Source organism: Mandrillus leucophaeus, unplaced genomic scaffold, assembly GCF_000951045.1.
Source record: "Mandrillus leucophaeus isolate KB7577 unplaced genomic scaffold, Mleu.le_1.0 Scaffold1605, whole genome shotgun sequence".
Taxonomy (NCBI): Eukaryota; Metazoa; Chordata; class Mammalia; order Primates; family Cercopithecidae; genus Mandrillus; species Mandrillus leucophaeus.
Genome location: NW_012101594.1, coordinates 242969 through 260429, shown reverse-complemented (window position 1 = coordinate 260429; position 17461 = coordinate 242969). Strand labels below are relative to the sequence as shown.

Below are 17461 nucleotides of genomic sequence, written 5' to 3'. Positions count from 1 at the left end.
GATTTTTAATTTCTTTGTGCTGGGTACGTAATTCCTCCTTTAGCTCTGAGAAGTTTGATGGACTGAAGCCTTCTTCTCTCATCTCGTCAAAGTCATTCTCCGTCCAGCTTTGATCCGTTGCTGGCGATGAGCTGCGTTCCTTTGCAGGGGGAGATGCGCTCTTATTTTTTTAATTTCCAGCTTTTCTGCCCTGCTTTTTCCCCATTTTTGTGGTTTTATCTGCCTCTGGTCTTTGATGATGGTGACGTACTGATGGAGTCTTGGTGTGGGTGTCCTTCCTTTTTGTTAGTTTTCCTTCTAACAGTCAGGACCCTCAGCTGTAGGTCTGTTGGAGATTGCTTAAGGTCCACTCCAGATCCTGTTTGCCTGGGTATCAGCAGCAGAGGCTGCTGAAGATAGAAAATTGCTGAACAGCGAGTGTACCTGTCTGATTCTTGCTTTGGAAGCTTCCTCTCAGGGCTGTACTCCACCGTGTGAGGTACGGGGTGTCGGTCTGCCCCTGGTGGGGAATGTCTCCCAGTTAGGCTACTCGGGTCAGGGACCCATTTGAGCAGGCAGTCTGTCCATTCTCAGATCTCAACCTCCGTGTTGGGAGATCCACTGCTCTCTTCAAAGCTGTCAGACAGAGTCGTTTGCATCTGCAGAGGTTTCTGCTGCTTTTTTTTTTTTGTTGTTGTTGTTGTTGTTTAGCTGTGCCCTGTCCCCAGAGGTGGAGTCTACAGAGACAGGCAGGCCTCCTTGAGCTGCTGTGAGCTCCACCCAGTTTGAGCTTCCCAGCGGCTTTGTTTTACCTACTTAAGCCTCAGCAATGGCAGGCGCCCCTCCCCCAGCCTTGCTGCTGCCTTGCTGTTAGATTGCAGACTGCTGTGCTAGCAATGAGGGAGGCTCTGTGGGCGTGGGACCCTCCTGGCCAGGTGTGGGATATAATCTCCTGGTGTGCCCGTTTGCTAAGACCCTTGGTAAAGCGCAGGATTGGGGTGGGAGTTACCCGATTTTCCAGGTGTTGTGTGTCTCAGTTCCCCTGGCTAGGAAAAAGGATTCCCTTCCCCCTCGCACTTCCCAGGTGAGGCGATGCCTCGCCCTGCTTCAGCTTTCGCTGGTTGGGCTGCAGCAGCTGACCAGCACCAATTGTCCGGCACTCCCTAGTGAGATGAACCCAGAACCTCAGTTGAAAATGCAGAAATCACCTGTCTTCTGTGTCGCTCGCGCTGGGAGCTGGAGACTGGAGCTATTCCTACTCAGCCATCTTGCTCCGCTCCCCAACTCCCTTAGTCTTACAGGCTTGACACCTTAGTCCTATTTTTGATTCTTCTCCCTATCTATATTCAGTCCTTTAGTAGGTTCTATCAGATTTTAATTGCCAATATTTCTTGCATCTGTCCCATCATGTTCCATATTTGTAGGGGAAGATAATGTGTTTGAGATGCTAATGTGAAGTGCCAATGTGAGTCAGAGCTAGAAATTCTGGTTTTGAGCAATGGATGGATATATCTGAACTGGAGATACGAGTCTGGGAGTCATCAATGCAGAGGGGATGGCTGAAGCTGTGAATAAATATCATCACTCAAGGACAGTGCCTGGAGTTATGAGAAAAGGTAAAGGACAGAACACTAAGGAACACGGGAAGAATCTGAAAAATGAGACCAGAAGTGTTCGAGGGCTATACTTACCTAAATGTTTACAGATTACGTTTTCCAGAAGCTTTTCTGATTTTTCTTTTCTTTCCTTACATTGTAATTATACTCTAAGCCTTTACGTGATGTGATGATATAAGCTTCATGCATTAGGCCTCCATTACCCCATTTACATGGGTCTTTTGGACTGAAACACCAAGTTCTTTTTCCTTAACTCCTAGCCCCTCACACTCAACACACATACCAACCTGTCCTATAAATACACCTTACTTCCTATTTTCAATTCTATTACTATAGCAATATTAGCAAATTAGAAAATATGAAATTAGTTTATTTAAATAAACCATGGCAACACAATTTTTAAAAATCAGAAACTTTAAAATTCCTATGTTGCAATGATACAAATAATTTTACCTTCAAAGTCTTACCTCATGTCAATCACTTGACTAATGACAACACTGGGCTGAGATGCTTTTCCTTCAGCAATATCGTACAGAAACAGTTTGAAGTCACACACTATAGCCAGTGCTCTCTGCCACCCTTTCTTCACTCCGGCTGGTTTAGGAATCTTAGTTTTGTTTTAGACAGACAGGCGAACAAACAGCCAAAACAACTCAAATGAAAATATGCCTTAAATCACATATGTAATTGCATGGTGAAGATGTACAGATAATGTACATGTTTTATAAGTCTGCCATTCTGGTTGGTAAAGTAGCAGATGGGACACATATCATTAAGCTATGAGAAAATGTGAGAACACATTCTTCAAATACTGAATGACCTTTTATTCTGAGGAACATTTTAATGGTACCACTTTAACTTTCACTAGTATTTCATTAAAATAACACTCATGGTTTTCTTTCTAAATAGCATAAAACTAAAACTTGGTGTAAGATGCAACTCAGCTTACACTGTAAATACTACCCAAGATAACAAGACTATGCCTTGATAACAGCTCATAATTCATAACCATATGCCACCTCTCTTGCAAGACCAGGTGCTACAAACTCCTTTATGAAGATTTCATCACAAGATAGGAACAACATGGAAAAACTTGAGACATTTTATAGGTTATTTCCACGTAAAAGCTAGGTTTTTGTTTGCAAATCATTATTCTAGATGAAATAAAATTATTAGATGAATTTTACTCATTTAATTTTCCAACAAGAACTATGCTTTAAAATAACTGATTTGATTTTAATTCATTAATCAATCTTAAAAGATTAATCTAAACCCAACTTAATCATACTTACCCTGACATGACCTTCATATGCTGTTCCTATTCCTTTCTGAGGATCTATACCCAGGGGACCTTTTGTCTGTTCAGGAGGAACTGGACAAGTGGTTGGAGCTTTGTTTACACAAGTTATATGGCATGAGAATCCACATACTTTTGGAGGCAAAAAAGAAACATTTGATAAAAATTCATTTTAACAAAAAGAAAATTCACTGAACACTCACTGCATACAAGATGCTATGTTAGATGAATGCTTATCTCCAATTTTATCTTAAATAACTGTTTTATCATTTGGGTAGCTGATTCATTTGCTTACCAATGACAATTTTAATGAGAAATAGTAAATATTTAAAAAAGTATTTGTATTACTGTTGTTCTGTATTGACATTAGTGATCAAAAAGAGAAGCAAACAAAAGAAGCATCTAACCTTGTAAATAAAATGATTGATTTAGATTTTCTAAAAGAGTGGTTTTTAGAGTTTTTTGCTCTTCATCCCACTGCAACTTGGTATCTGCCTTGAAATTTCTCTTGCAAGGGTCTCTAGTGGGCATTAAGCTACCTGACATCTTTGGTTTGGCAAACCCTACCAATCCTTGAAAACGGAGTTTTTCAGTGACTAAAAAAGTACAAGTTGAAGGTAAATTTTAGGAGTTATTATTACATATACTTAAACTACTACTAAAATAACAATAGTTCACTTTATGGAGTGCTTTTTATTTTTCTATAACAATCTAAGAGAGGTACAGTTACCATCTCTATAAATGGACTACACATCACTGATGGATACTGTGAAACAAGCAGAGAGGCAAGATGACAAAAATCATCCAAACGTCTCAATTCACTTTATTTATTTATTAAAGAGAGGGTCTTGCTATGTCGCCCAGGCTGGCCTCAAAATGATTCTCTTGTCTTAGCCTCCTGAGTAGTTGGGACTATAGGCATGAGCCATCACACTCAACTTCAATTCACTTTTAAGTGGAGTATCTAGCAAGTTATGATTTGTTTTACTTACAAGCAAAGGGCAGTGGAAGCAACAAAATAAGTATCCTATACTGGATCTAATTCCAACCAACCACAAGGAAAGGAACAAGACAGGACTCTGTAGAAGCTGGAACCACATTATTATAACATTTACAAAAGCCTGGCAGACAAAGTCTAGGAACAGTCTCATGAGACCCCACAGCTTCATAAAGTATGCTTCAAAGGGTCTGAAGAAAAGATGGGGACAACTTCACAGCAAAAGACTCTGGAAGGGAAGAGAGTCTGAGAAGACCTCAAAAACTGCTATTATGAATTGCAAATAATTGTGGGGCATAAAAAATGACACGGGACTTAAAGCCAGGTAGCTGGCCAGGATTCTAATAAACAAATTTTAGAATGACATACCAGTACTGGTTAAGTTCCAAAATGAAACAAAGCTTGAAAACTACAAATTTTCTCCTTCTTTGGCTTCAGTCACACCTTTCTAGTCAATAATATAGGCGATTCCTTCTCAGGTTACTTGGCTATCTTTTCCTGTTGCCTTCCCTTAACTATGTAAGAGACTCATGTACTTGCTCTCTTCTCAATCTACATGTGCTTCCTGGATAATGTCATTTTCATGTTTATAACTTAATACACTCATAACTCTTAAATCTCTGCTTTCTTAACTCTGAACATTTTATTTGGCTTGAAAACACACATATCTAATGAACTAGTTAAAATACTGCAATCTGGATCTTTCACTTTAGTTGTGAGAACTAACCAAACAGAATGCACTGCCTTAAGATGTTATTAATTTCCCTCTTACTCAAAGTACTCAGATATAGGCTAACTACAAGTATATTATAAAGGAAACATATGCATATGATGGGGATTGGCTACATTTCCTTTAAGGTCCCTTCCCATCCTTACAGAAGAAGTAGGAAATGGCAACTAGTATTAGAATTTGAGTTAGCAACTATTTTCTTGTCTTTTCCATAAGATAAACCAATATATGAGAGATCTTCAGAAAGTTCATGGAAAATGCATATTATGGAAAAACTATGTATGGATTTAAAATTTTCTTTTGTACCAAAATAAATGCATACTAACTTGTTATAATATGTCTGAAGAGGATCTAGTTTGAGGCACTAAGAAGAATGAGACATTAATTTGAAAAGAGCCCCTATCAGAGCAACATTAATTCTGTTAAAATTAAGTAAGAACAAATATATATTTTACAATGAAGCTTGGGTGGAAGAATGGTGAAATCATTGATGCTTTACACAAAGTTGATAGGGACAATGCCTGATATGGTTTGGTTGTGTTCCCACCCAAATCTCATCTTGAATTGTAGCTCCCATAATTCCCACATGTCATGGGAGGGACACAGTGGGAGGTAACTGAATCATGGGGGCAGGTCTCTCTGTGCTGCTTTGGTGATAGTGAATAAGTCTCATGAGATCTGATGGTTTTATAAAGGGGAGTTCCCCTGCACATGCTCTCTTGCCTGCCGCCATGTAAGATGTGACTTTGCTCCTCTTTCACCTTCCACCATGACTGTAAGGCCTCCCCAGTCATGTGGAACTGAGTCAATTAAACCTCTTTCCTTTATAAATTACCCAGTCTTGGGTATATCTTTATTAGCAGCGTGAGAAGAGACAAATACAATGCCTTAAAGAAATTAGCAGTTTACAAATGCATAACTCATTTTAAGAAGGAATAAGAGGACGTCAAAGATGAAACCTGCAGTAGCAAACCTTCCACATTAATTTGCCAGGAAAAAAATTAATCTTGTTCATGTTTTATCTGAAGAGGACTGATGAGTAACAGCACAAACAACAGCCAATACCACAGACATCTCAACTGGTTCAGCTTACACAATTCTGACCAAAAATGAATGCTGAGCAAACTTCCCACTTGTCGGATGCCGAAACTACTGCACCTAGATCAGCTGCAGAATGTTAGATGGAAATTTTAAACAAGTGGGATCAAGATTCTGAAAGATTCTTTGAAGAACAGTAGCAGGAGATGCAACATGGCTTTACCAGTATGGTCCTGAAGAAAAAGCACAATCAAAGCAATGGCTACCAAGATATGGAAGTGGTCCAGTCACAGCAAAAGCGGACCAGTCAAGAGCAAAGGTCATGGCAATAGTTTTTGGGGATGCTTGAGGCATTTTGCTTGTTGGCTTTCTGGAGAGGCAAAGATTGATAGCACCTGTTTATTATGAGAGTGTTTTGAGAAATGTAGCCAAAGCTTTAGCAGAAAAACGCCTGGGAAAAGCTTCAGCAGAGTCCTTCTTCACCATGACAGTGCTCCTCCTGCTCATTCCTCTCATCAAACAACAGCAATTTTGTGAGTGTTTCCATGGGAAATCATTAGGCATCCACTTTACAGTTCTGATTTGGTTCCTTTTGACTTCTTTTTGTTTCTGAATTTCAAAAAGTCTTTAAAGGCACCCATCTTTCTTCAGTTAATAATGTAAAGGAGACTACACTGACATGGTTACATTCTCAGGACCCTCTGTTCTTTAGGGATGGACTAAATGGGTGGTATAATTGCTTACAAAGTTGTCTAGAACTTAATGGAGCTTATGTTAAAAAATAAAGTTTATATTGTTAATTTTTATCTTTAAATTCTACTTTTCCACAAGCTTTTTGAAGTCCCCTCATATAAGGTAGCGTTGTAGCGACAAATTTCATTTGACTTTTAAAAAAAGTATTCTTCTGAAACATCCAAAAAGAAATAATATATTCCATTATAATTTAAACCATTTTCACTTCAGAGGCCCTAAGAAAAATAAAGCAATACCCAAACAAATAAATATGCTTTCTTTTCTGTTCACATGACCCCTGACCCTCTCTCCTTCATCACTCAGAATATATGCTCTATGAGGGTAGGATCTATGCCTTTCCCCTATTCACTATTATGTCCCCAGTGCCTAGAAGTACAGTGGGTTTTCCATAAACATATGATGAATAAATCATGGATGGTAGAGAAAAAAAAAACCTCTGCTATTAATACAGGAATAAAATATCTTTCAGGCATAGTGGCAGACATTTAATATTTCTGAAAAGGTGCCCACATTGTCTACTTTTCAATAACAATTTCTCTAAGGAATTAAACAAGGTTAAAATTCAGTGAATTTTCTTCTGTCAGATAGGTTAATGTTTTTTGGCGGGGACTATAAATTTACTCAATAACAAAACAAAGACAAATGAACCATATTTAAATATATTGCCCCTGAAAAATATGTCTAGTTTCTCATTCAACAGACAACATAGATTATTTCCATTCCTGTTATGCAAAAAAGCAAATGATTAAGTAAAACAAACATTTATATACCTTTGAAAGAGAATCAAGTTATTTGATTACAATTTAGATAGTGAAGTCACGTTTTCTTTCCTTTTTGTTCTTACCTTCACAAGAACAGCCCTGTCTTATTAAACCCACCATCAAGGAGGTACACTGATGACACTTGGTAGGAGTAGTAAAAGATTTTACAAAAAACTGGTGAGTCTTGCGCTGCAAAACAAATTGATAAAAAAACACACATTGATTGTTTAAAAGATTTCCATAATGTGAGTCCCTATGCCCCATATCACTTTCTAGAATGTTTCCTAAATAGGAATATAATGAATTATTTCCATTTCTCATTACATCTTCTTATGGTTTATGGTCTTTAAACATTTGTATTAGGTAATTTGAACTGGACTAAGCTAAAATAATTAAGAAGTTAAATGATAATCAATTGCTCTTGAATGCCATTTGAAAAGTATGTAAAATAAATAATAGCTTTTTTGGGGGGCCATAAATCTTAGCTTCAGAATTTTAATAAATTATCCAAATTATTGTTCAGCAAATAGTAAAATATTGCATATTTATACTTATACAAACATAGGATTTTAATGTGCTTTATATCTTCTTAGGAAAAAAATTATTTAAAATTATTGTTTCTACTGTAAATCATGTATTTCTCTTTCTGGGACCAAGGACAAATAATATGCTTCACAAATCAGTTTCCTCCTATGCAAAGAGGGAGTATAATACTTGAGCAGATAAAAATACACATATATTATTCCAGAGACAGATGGCAGATTGAAATTTCTTACTGAATATCCCATAGTTAAAGGTATTTTAGTCTTACCTGATTTACATGGTGGTAAGCAAATGTAGATTTTATCTCTTTGGAATATTCCTTTGTTTTCCAAATTAATTCTCTTAGCATGTTTTAACAATAAATGATGTATAATAAATAACCTTTCATTCTGCTGTGTGAACTTAGGAAAAATTTACTAAATTCCTCTCTGTCTCACTTTCCTTATCTACAAAACAGGATAAATAATAGTATCTACCTAATGGAGTGGTTAAATGAGTATTAATATAAACAAAGTCTTTCAAACAGTACCTGGTACATACTAAGTACTCAAAAAACATTTCTTTTTTAAAGAAATAATTTCAACTCTTAGATTCATGGGTACACATGCAGGTTTGTTACCTACCGAGTATATTGTATGATGCTGAAGTTTAGGGTATGACTGATCCACATTACCCAAGTACACAGCACAGTACCCAATTTATTAGCCCTGGCACCCCTCCCTCCTTCCCCTTCTCTAGTAGTCCCCAGAGTCTTTTGTTGCCATCTTTATGTCCATGGGTACCCAATGTTGTATGAATTTTGCTAATTATTTCTCTTTTAAATGTGTGATTGATTTAAACTACTAAGAACTCTACTCCATATTCTAATAAATTACGAATACTGATTTTAAAAGGTTATCAAGTAGCATTTATTTCAGTTGACACTAACATACGAACAAAAAACTTAAGGGAATATTTGAAGCTTTAAAATTCAAGTTAAAAATAAATCTTGTTCTTTTCAACTGGGATATATGATTTGTACACTACAAAAGAAGTTATAAAAAATGAAAGAAGTAGATTATCTTTTCACATAGAAAAACCTGACTACCAGCATTAGTCAGAGAATGGGATGAGATTCTCAAATTTAGAGTGGTCATGAGCTCTGGTCCAACCTCAAACCATTCTGTTCTAGAAGTTCCTCACGATCTTTTGGTCAGTTTCAAAGCAGCACTGGGATTTGACTCTAAGTAGAACACAGACTATCTTATTACTAACTCTGCAACTGCTCCTATAGCTTCTGAGTCCCAGTCAGGGTGCAGACACTGTACCAGTACTTTACATAATTCATCTTATTTTGTGCAAACAACCACCTTGAAAGATAGATACTATTTCCTTATATGAAGGAATCTATTAAAATCATAAAATTTTGCTCTTTCTCCTGTATACTACTTTTTAATTTCTGGCTCTTTGAGAAACTATTAATGAGTAAATTTTCTAGTGCTAACTTTTTCAATTGTTCAGAATGCATTAATGCAAAAGATGTAAAGTTATTTTACTGGTTAGTCCTAGAGGATTTTAATACAAAGAAGGAAAAGTTAATCAACTGCTCTAAGTAGCTTCATGTCTTTCTTCTTCTAAAGAAAGACATATCTGAAACACTAGCAATGAAACAACTCTAGGGTTGACAAATTTATTAGTAATTCTTCACAATGCCCCTCAAATTGCATATATATACATATATATCATACACTTCCTCTCCAGCAAGAGATTTGTTCAGGATGTCGCAATTCTGAGTATGACAGCAGGGAAAAATACAACAACCCAGTGTTTTGGATGAGCATTAATTTTAGGTAATAAATCATCCAACTGGTAAGTGCTGGTTAAATTATGGGAGAGGTTGTGCAATTTACTACTAAAGATTAAGGCATTTATGTTTTGCTAATCTCCACTAAGGACAGTATAACATAATTAAAGATCGTTATTCTGATGCCATCAATCTTTAGATAATACACAATAGGATTTTGTTTTTGTTTTGGTGTGAAAATGTATAAAGAAAGATACACAAATGATCAATTTTAGGGTCTAGATTCCTTGGCTTCTAATATCTCTGTTTCCTGCCTCCTGGTCAATATTTGATATCTAATACTTCCCTTTGATGACAGCTAGAAGAGGAGAAAAAAATGAAAGGTATTAAAGTATGAACTAAAATTAGAATTTTAGATTACGTGATCATTCGGAGTAGAAAGAATTAACTATAACCTCAAATTTCCAAGTGGTGATTAGAAAGAGTTTTTTTCTACTCTGATTTTGTCTGTGTGTAGATTTTAAGCTACACATTGGAGAAAGAAAGTAAAATGTTTTTAACAGACGATGTGAGAGCCAAGTGGAACCAAGCACAACTCTTGGTGAAAGCTTCAGAATTTATTACAGATAATTAAACTTTTACCACTAATAAATGACAAGTCAAATAGTATCTCATACAACCCTTTCTTTTCTACAAAAAATTTTAAAACATTTAAAATAAATTAAATTTCCTGGCCGGGCACGGTGGCTCATGGCCGTAATCCCAAGCACTTTGGGAGGCCAAGGCAGGCAGATCACGAGGTTGAGAGATCGAGACCATCCCAGCCAACATGGTGAAACCCCGTCTCTACTAAAAATAGAAAAATTAGTTGGGCGTGGTGGCAGGTGCCTGTAGTCCCAGCTACTCGGGAGGCTGAGGCAGGAGAATCGCGTAAACCTGGGAGGCAGAGGTTGCAGTGAGCTGAGATCACACCACTGCACTCCAGCCTGGTGACAAAGTGAGACTTTGTCTCAAATAAATAAATAAATAAATAAATAAATAAATTTTCTTTTATAAAATAGTATTTTTTCTTCCCTTTTAAAATTTCTATTTTGAGATAATTATAGATTGACTTCTCTATCTTTTAAAAAACATGAAATAAATTTTATTTCTTGGGGAAAATATTAGGTGCAACAAACTGAGTTAATATTTAGTTCATAAAATATTATCAGCTTGGTAGAAGCCTCACTCTAGTTTTCTCTTATTTTGCCTTTCATCCTTGATGATCCAACACCTTGGACATGTATACATCTTTATAAATTAGATAGTCTGAGTATGTGTTTTTATTTATATAAATGTGTTCCTGTTATATAACAGCTACATTTTAGGAATCTTTCCCCTATTTCCAACTCCCTACTGCCATAAAAAATACAGTAATAAACATCTTCATCATGTTGCCTAATGGATCTGTATGAAGGTTTTTCTAAAGGAAAGAGATTTTTCTGATGAAATGAGATTGCTGAGTCATACAGCTTACGTATGCCTCTACATTGCCTAGGTTCTCTCCCAAATGGCTGTACCCGTTTATACTTCCAGTATCCACGTGTGAAGCTGCCTGTTTCTCCACATCCATGATGTCATCTTACTTAATTTTATCTTGATTTTGAATAGAAAGTGATAGTAATTTTAAAATTAAATTTAAAAAATTTCTCCAATGATTAATGAAGTTGGACATTTCTTCACATGCTTGTTGACTATCGGGATTTCATCTTCTGGGAATTACTTATTTATATCACTTGCCAATCTTTCAACGGGACTTCCAGTCTTTTTCATATGGAGTTGCAGGAGTTTCTTATGTATTTTAGAAATAAACCTCTTATTAGTGGTAAACATTGCAGATATCTTCCACTAGTCTGTCATTATCTGTTAACAATGCTTTCACTGTAAAAACATTTTTAATTTTGATGTAAAGTCCATGAATATTTTCACCTTATGCTTGTGATTTAAGATCTTATATTTATTCCCAGTCACAAAAATTTTTTCTACATTTTCTGTGTTTTAAATTTTTAAAATCAAATTAATACATACACATGGCTGAAAAAGTAAAATGGTATTACAATGCTTATGACAAAATCAGAAGTATCCCTCCTACTTCCTAGAGGCAATTTCATTTAATTCTTCTTTTTTTAAAAGCTATTGCCCTCCTTCTGTAATAGATACCTCTCTTGGCAGGGGAAAGCTAGGGGTGGAAAGCCTATACCACAGTTTTTTGATTTGAGACATTATCTGTTCACTTCCTGCTATGGTAGAGAAGGATATGGCCCTTTTACACTATTTACTCCCTTTTTTCATTTTTCCCAATATTGTTATAGTACAGTTTTAGCTTAAAATTTATATGTAATGTCTAAGTTATTATGACTAGAGAATCATTATTCACTAAGAAGTACACTATGGTTATCATTTCTTACTTGTATAACCTTATGATTTTTCTAAAGTCAACAGTGCCCTTCCCACCCTTGACTTTTACCTTTCTGTACCTCTATCACTAATCTTCCAGACTCTTCTAAGGAACTGTAAAATCCCCTGGAATCTATTTACGACATGGTCATTTACACTGGAAGCCTTTCAGCCCCTTTACCCCTTTATATCAACCTGAAGACAACCTGGCTGAAGCCCTCTGGTTTCCTATTCCAGTCTTTCTCTTAACCGGTCTGTGTACAATTCCTTCTTTTATAGGCCTCATGTCTTTCTCTTTCCTGGCCCCCTTCCTTGTTCTGGTAGAACTAATTAAGTTTCCTTAGAAAGTGGCACATGGGTGATAAATTTTTTTGAGCTCTGGAATTTCTCAAAATGCAGTTTTTTCCCCTGCAACTCGATGGGACATTTGACAGGGAATCAAAAATCCTAGCTTGAAATCATTTTACCTTCTAACTAGTCTTTTCATTTTGCTTTGGATAAGTACGTCATTTCAATTCCTGAATATTTGGATGTGATTTTTTTTTTTTTTCCATCTCCTTAAAGGTTTAAAAAGTTCTATCTTTGGTATCTTGAAAACTCACACAATGATGTGACTGGCGACAGGTATTTGTCATCCACTAGTGCTAGTAGGCATTGATGGAAGTCTGCAATCTGGAAACACGTTTTTCAGTTACAGGAAAAAGTCTTTTACTTACTTGATAATTTCCTTCCTTTTCTTTTTTCTGTTTTCCTTTTCAGGAACTTCTATTTGTTGGATATTGATTTCTTCTATTTTCTTTTCCTAATTTCTACCTGATTTTTTGCAATATTTTCTAAGAGAATTCTCAAATGAATCTTTTGACTCACCTACTGAATTTAAAAAATATTTATCATATTTTCTTTGAGACTTCTTGTTCTCATATTGCGCTGTTTCTTTCTGCTTTTTGCATTGTCCCTTTTTTCTTCAACGAAAACAGGAAATATTTGTTTTGATCTTTTTCTTTTCTTTTTTTTTTTGAGACAGGGTCTCACCATGTCGCTAAGGCTGGAGTTTAGTGGTGCGATCTCAGCTCACTGCAGCCTTGACCTCCCAGGCTCAAGCGATCCTCCCTCCTCAGCCCCCAGGTAGCTGGCACTACAGGTGCACACCACCATGCCCGGCTAATTTTTGTATTTTTCATATAGACAGTGTTTTGCCATGCTGCCCCGGTGGGTCTTGAACTCCTGGGCTCAAGCGATCAGTCCACCTAAGCCTCCCAAAATGCTGGCATTACAGGTGTGAGCCACTATGTATCCCTGATCTTTTTCTTTTGTTAGATAATTTTGAAATGTCTACTGACTCTTGGGAATCTTAACGTTTACAACAGTCAGTAAAAAAGCTAAAGAGATTTTGTGTATATCTATGTATGCACATGTGAGAGCAAACATATGATGTGCTTGTTAAGAAGGGACCTAGCCATCTCATTAGGAAGCCCCAAATGACATTATCAATAGGTCTTTTCTGGGTCATTCAGTGGACCCAATAATCCACTGATATCCTCCGAGCAGAGTGGGGAGGAAGAGGCTATAGTCCCAACAGTCAGTATTCTGGGAGCTAAGCAGAGGAAAGGCTTTCAGGTCTCGCCATTCAGTACATGGACTTTTGACAAATCTCATTATTTGTGGTTTCACACTTCTTTCTCTCACCAACCAGTAAGCCTGGTGCCCCTAAATTTGTGGTCTTGTGGTCTCTTTGGTTTAATTACTTCACAAAATTAACATATTGCTGAATTGGGGTGGTTGTCTGGTTTTCAGAGCTAGTATAATACTTTATGTGGACTTTGAATCAATTCTCTAATTTATTCTAGACTCTCGCTTCATTCTTGCCTCTCAAACTACTTGGTGTCTTATCATTTTGGTTGTCTGAAGCTTGTTCCCTAGTACATTGCTCGGGAAGGGGTGTGGGAACAGATTTCCTGAGCTCTTACATGTTCTTAATAGTTTTCTGCGGCCTTCATTTTTGGAGGATGCTTCATTATCCTTAAAATATTAAATCCTTAAAAATCTTTGACTTGTACTTTCCTTGGGTATCTTAAATGTGTTATTCCACTGCTGTTGTTTTTAGCATACTGCTACTGTGAAAAAATCTGATGATAATCTCATTTTCTTTCCCCTTTAAGTGACATATTTTTTGCCTGAATGCCCAATACTTTTCCTTTTATTTATAAGCCATTAGTTTACTAGAATATTTTCTTTTGACTGGGTTGTCATATATCTTGTTTCCTGTTTTTCATCTTATCTGCCATCCTACTAACTTGTTTTTCTGTGATATCCATTTTGCCCCTTCTACTATTAAAGTCATCTATTTAGTTATTTCAGCAGTTCTGTTTTCATGTCAAGTATTCCCAATTTATTTTTCTTCGTAACTACCTTACCCTGCCTCATGTTACCAACATACTTCTTATCTCTTTAAGGTTATTTTTAATGTTTATTTTAAATTCCTGTTCTATCTGGCCTTAAAATTTTGCTTTATCTGGGCACAGGTTATTTCAGTTTGTCTTTCTTCTATATCAGTTATATTTTTTGTATATTTTTTCAGGTTCATTGACCTCTCTCTCTCATTTTGTGGTTTATCCAAGGTTTATGTTCTGGAGAAGGAGATCATTCAGTTTTCCAATTTCTGGAATTTCTTTGTAGGAGCTTGAGACAAGCAACTACATCTTCTCATTCTACCAAATGTAATACTTCAGTCATATTTATGTCAAATAGAGTGGGGTGAAAAAAGTCCACTTGAATTTTTCACTAAATGTTTTTCTTTCTCAGTGGTTTACTGACTTCAGTCTCAGATTCTTCCACAAGTGGCCTCAACTTAATGCCTTACTGAAGCATATACTGCTTAGAGGAAGTGCTACTTATTATAACGACTTCAAAACATCGAATTTAAGAAGATGAGGCCGGGTGCAGTGGCTCAAGCCTGTAATCCCAGCACTTTGGGAGGCCGAGACGGGCAGATCACGAGGTTAGGAGATCGAGACCATCCTGACTAACACGGTGAAACCCCGTCTCTACTAAAAAATACAAAAAACTAGCCAGGCGAGGTGGCGGGTGCCTGTAGTCCCAGCTACTCGGGAGGCTGAGGCAGGAGAATAGCCTAAACCCGGGAGGCGGAGCTTGCAGTGAGCTGAGATCCGGCCACTGCACTCCAGTCTGGGCGACAGAGTGAGACTCCGTCTCAGAAAAAAATAAAGAAGAAAATGAAAAAGTGCTGTACCCTCTCCCTGCCTTTCCTATTGGTGATTATTTGCATTCACACAGAATTTATAAGTTTTTCTGTTTGTAACTTTGAAGAAATAATATCAAAAAAATCACAGCAAATGCATAGAGCAGATAAAATTCATTTTTTTTGGAACACACTATGCTTATAACTTTATAACTAGATTGAGTACCTTAAGTGGAAAGCCAGTTGAACCAGGACATCCTTTTTTCCTTAAGGTTGGTGTGTGAACTGGAAGTGGAGTGGAGTCTACAGTCTGAACCCAGGAGCAAAAAAGGAAATAAATGTCATGAAACACTCCATTAATTTCAAATATAACTAGAAAGAAGCCAAAATAAATAAAACCAAACAAAACATCGATAAGGTAAAAAGTTCTACTAATTAATAATAAAGAAAACCTCAGTAAAGCTAAAATTCTCATAGTGCTGATAATTTAAATCTCTGCCTGCAATATCTACAAATGAAATATTTGTTCAATTAGTAAGTTACTTCAGTCTGGAAATACAAAAATAAATCATTTGGATCAAATGATCCAAATAAAAAAAGCCATAGCATGTGGCCTACACAAATATGAGGATATTTTTACATTGATCTGAATTTGCCATATTAATTCTAAAAAGTGTCTGAAAATGATTTATAATAAAATATTTAGAAGATTCTTTTAACTACTCAACTTTCATACACAGAACATATATTACATATATAGAACACAGCTCTGGATGTGAATACATAGACAGATAGAGACTGACACTGGGATTTTTGTGCAGAAATTAATTTCCAAAGAAGGGAATTATTTAATTTTATTGGAATTATTTAACATTATTGGAATTCTGACCTTAATACAAATTTAGTCACATATCATATCTTTCTTAGGTAGCTATGTAAAATATGGTCTTCTTTTATGGGATTTTATTGTAAGCTATTTCTTTGAATGAAAAAAACCAATAATTTCACTGGATGTTATTATGGGGATAAAAGAGCCACTGCTTAATCAGCAAAGTAGTTAAAAAAAAAAAAAAAAAAAGACATGGAAAGTAACTTCCTTTCAGGATGCCAAGCAAAAAAATAAAAGGAAGAAGCCAGTCTTTGTATAAAGTACAGAATATTTTAAAATATTACAAGAAAAATGGATGGTCCTTTCTTTGCTGTTACTATACAACCTCGTCTTTGTTGTTACTATACAACAATCTGTCTTTGTTGTTACCATACAACCTCCAAAACCAGAATATTTTATATGCACTATAGCCTTAAAACAAAATTCAGTCGAGTTTCTCAGTTTTCTGTTTGTGACTTTAGCTCTAATTTAGATTTTATTTACTTTTAAATAGCTTAAAAAGTTTTAAACCAAACTTATAATTTAACATTTGAAGAGATAAATATGAAAGATAAAAGAGAAGAATGCTGAAAATCTATGTAAGTTAATAAAAAACAATAGGAAACAAATTTGTCAAATTTACATAGAAAGTTCAAAGGTTATTAGAATTAAAAAGAATTAAGCAAGGGTGCTGGATACAAGATCTACAGAGTTTATAAAGACAAGGCAATGCACAGTAAGAAAATGTATTTAAAAAGAATCCCTTTCACCATAGAAACAAAAAATTTAAGGTACCTAGGAACAAATCTAACAAGCAATATGAAATACACTGAAAATAATGAAACTTTATTGAAGGATATAAGAGAATCCCTAATATGTATACTACGTTCATAGATGGAATACTCAGTATCATGAAAGATGTCAATTCTCCTCAAATAGATCTATAAATTAATGCAATTCCAATCAAAAGCCCCATGTGAAACTTGACAAGTTGACCTTAAAAGTAATATGAAAAACTAAAAGGTCAAGAAGAAAAGGAAGAAGAAGGTAAGTGGGATGGCTCACCATACCAGGCATCAGGAATTATTTTAGAGTGAAAATAATTGTAATTAAGACAATTTACTATCAATGCAGGAGTAACCAAAAGAACAATGCAAAAGAATTGAGAGTATCCAAACGGATACATGCATATAATGCAGAAACAGACATTACAAATCGATGGGAAATATAGCAGGGTCACGTGTTCATATGGGAAAAAGACATTAGAAGCCCATTTCCCATTATACATAGCAATATGTATCAGTTTGATTAAGGCCCTAAACAAGTAAAAGCAAAATTTAAAAACTTTTAGAAGAAAATATAGAAGAAAATCTTTATAATCTCTGCAAAGAGAACTGCTTTAAAAAGACATAAAAAGCAGAAGTCGTAAAGAAAAAGACTGATAAATCTGACTATTTTAAA

The 17461-nt window shown here is 35.7% G+C and overlaps 1 protein-coding gene across 1 annotated transcript in view; it reads right to left on the bottom strand.

The window, feature by feature from the left end:
* Positions 1–17461, bottom strand: part of CDC42BPA (CDC42 binding protein kinase alpha (DMPK-like)) — a 267348-nt gene that overhangs the window by 51540 nt on the left and 198347 nt on the right. Inside the window, exons 22-25 of the mRNA XM_011975980.1 lie at positions 15359–15442; positions 7255–7360; positions 2888–3024; positions 2063–2202 (exon numbers count right to left, since the gene is read on the bottom strand). Of these exons, the coding sequence (XP_011831370.1) occupies positions 2063–2202; positions 2888–3024; positions 7255–7360; positions 15359–15442 (467 nt within the window). The remainder of the gene's footprint in view (positions 1–2062; positions 2203–2887; positions 3025–7254; positions 7361–15358; positions 15443–17461) is intronic.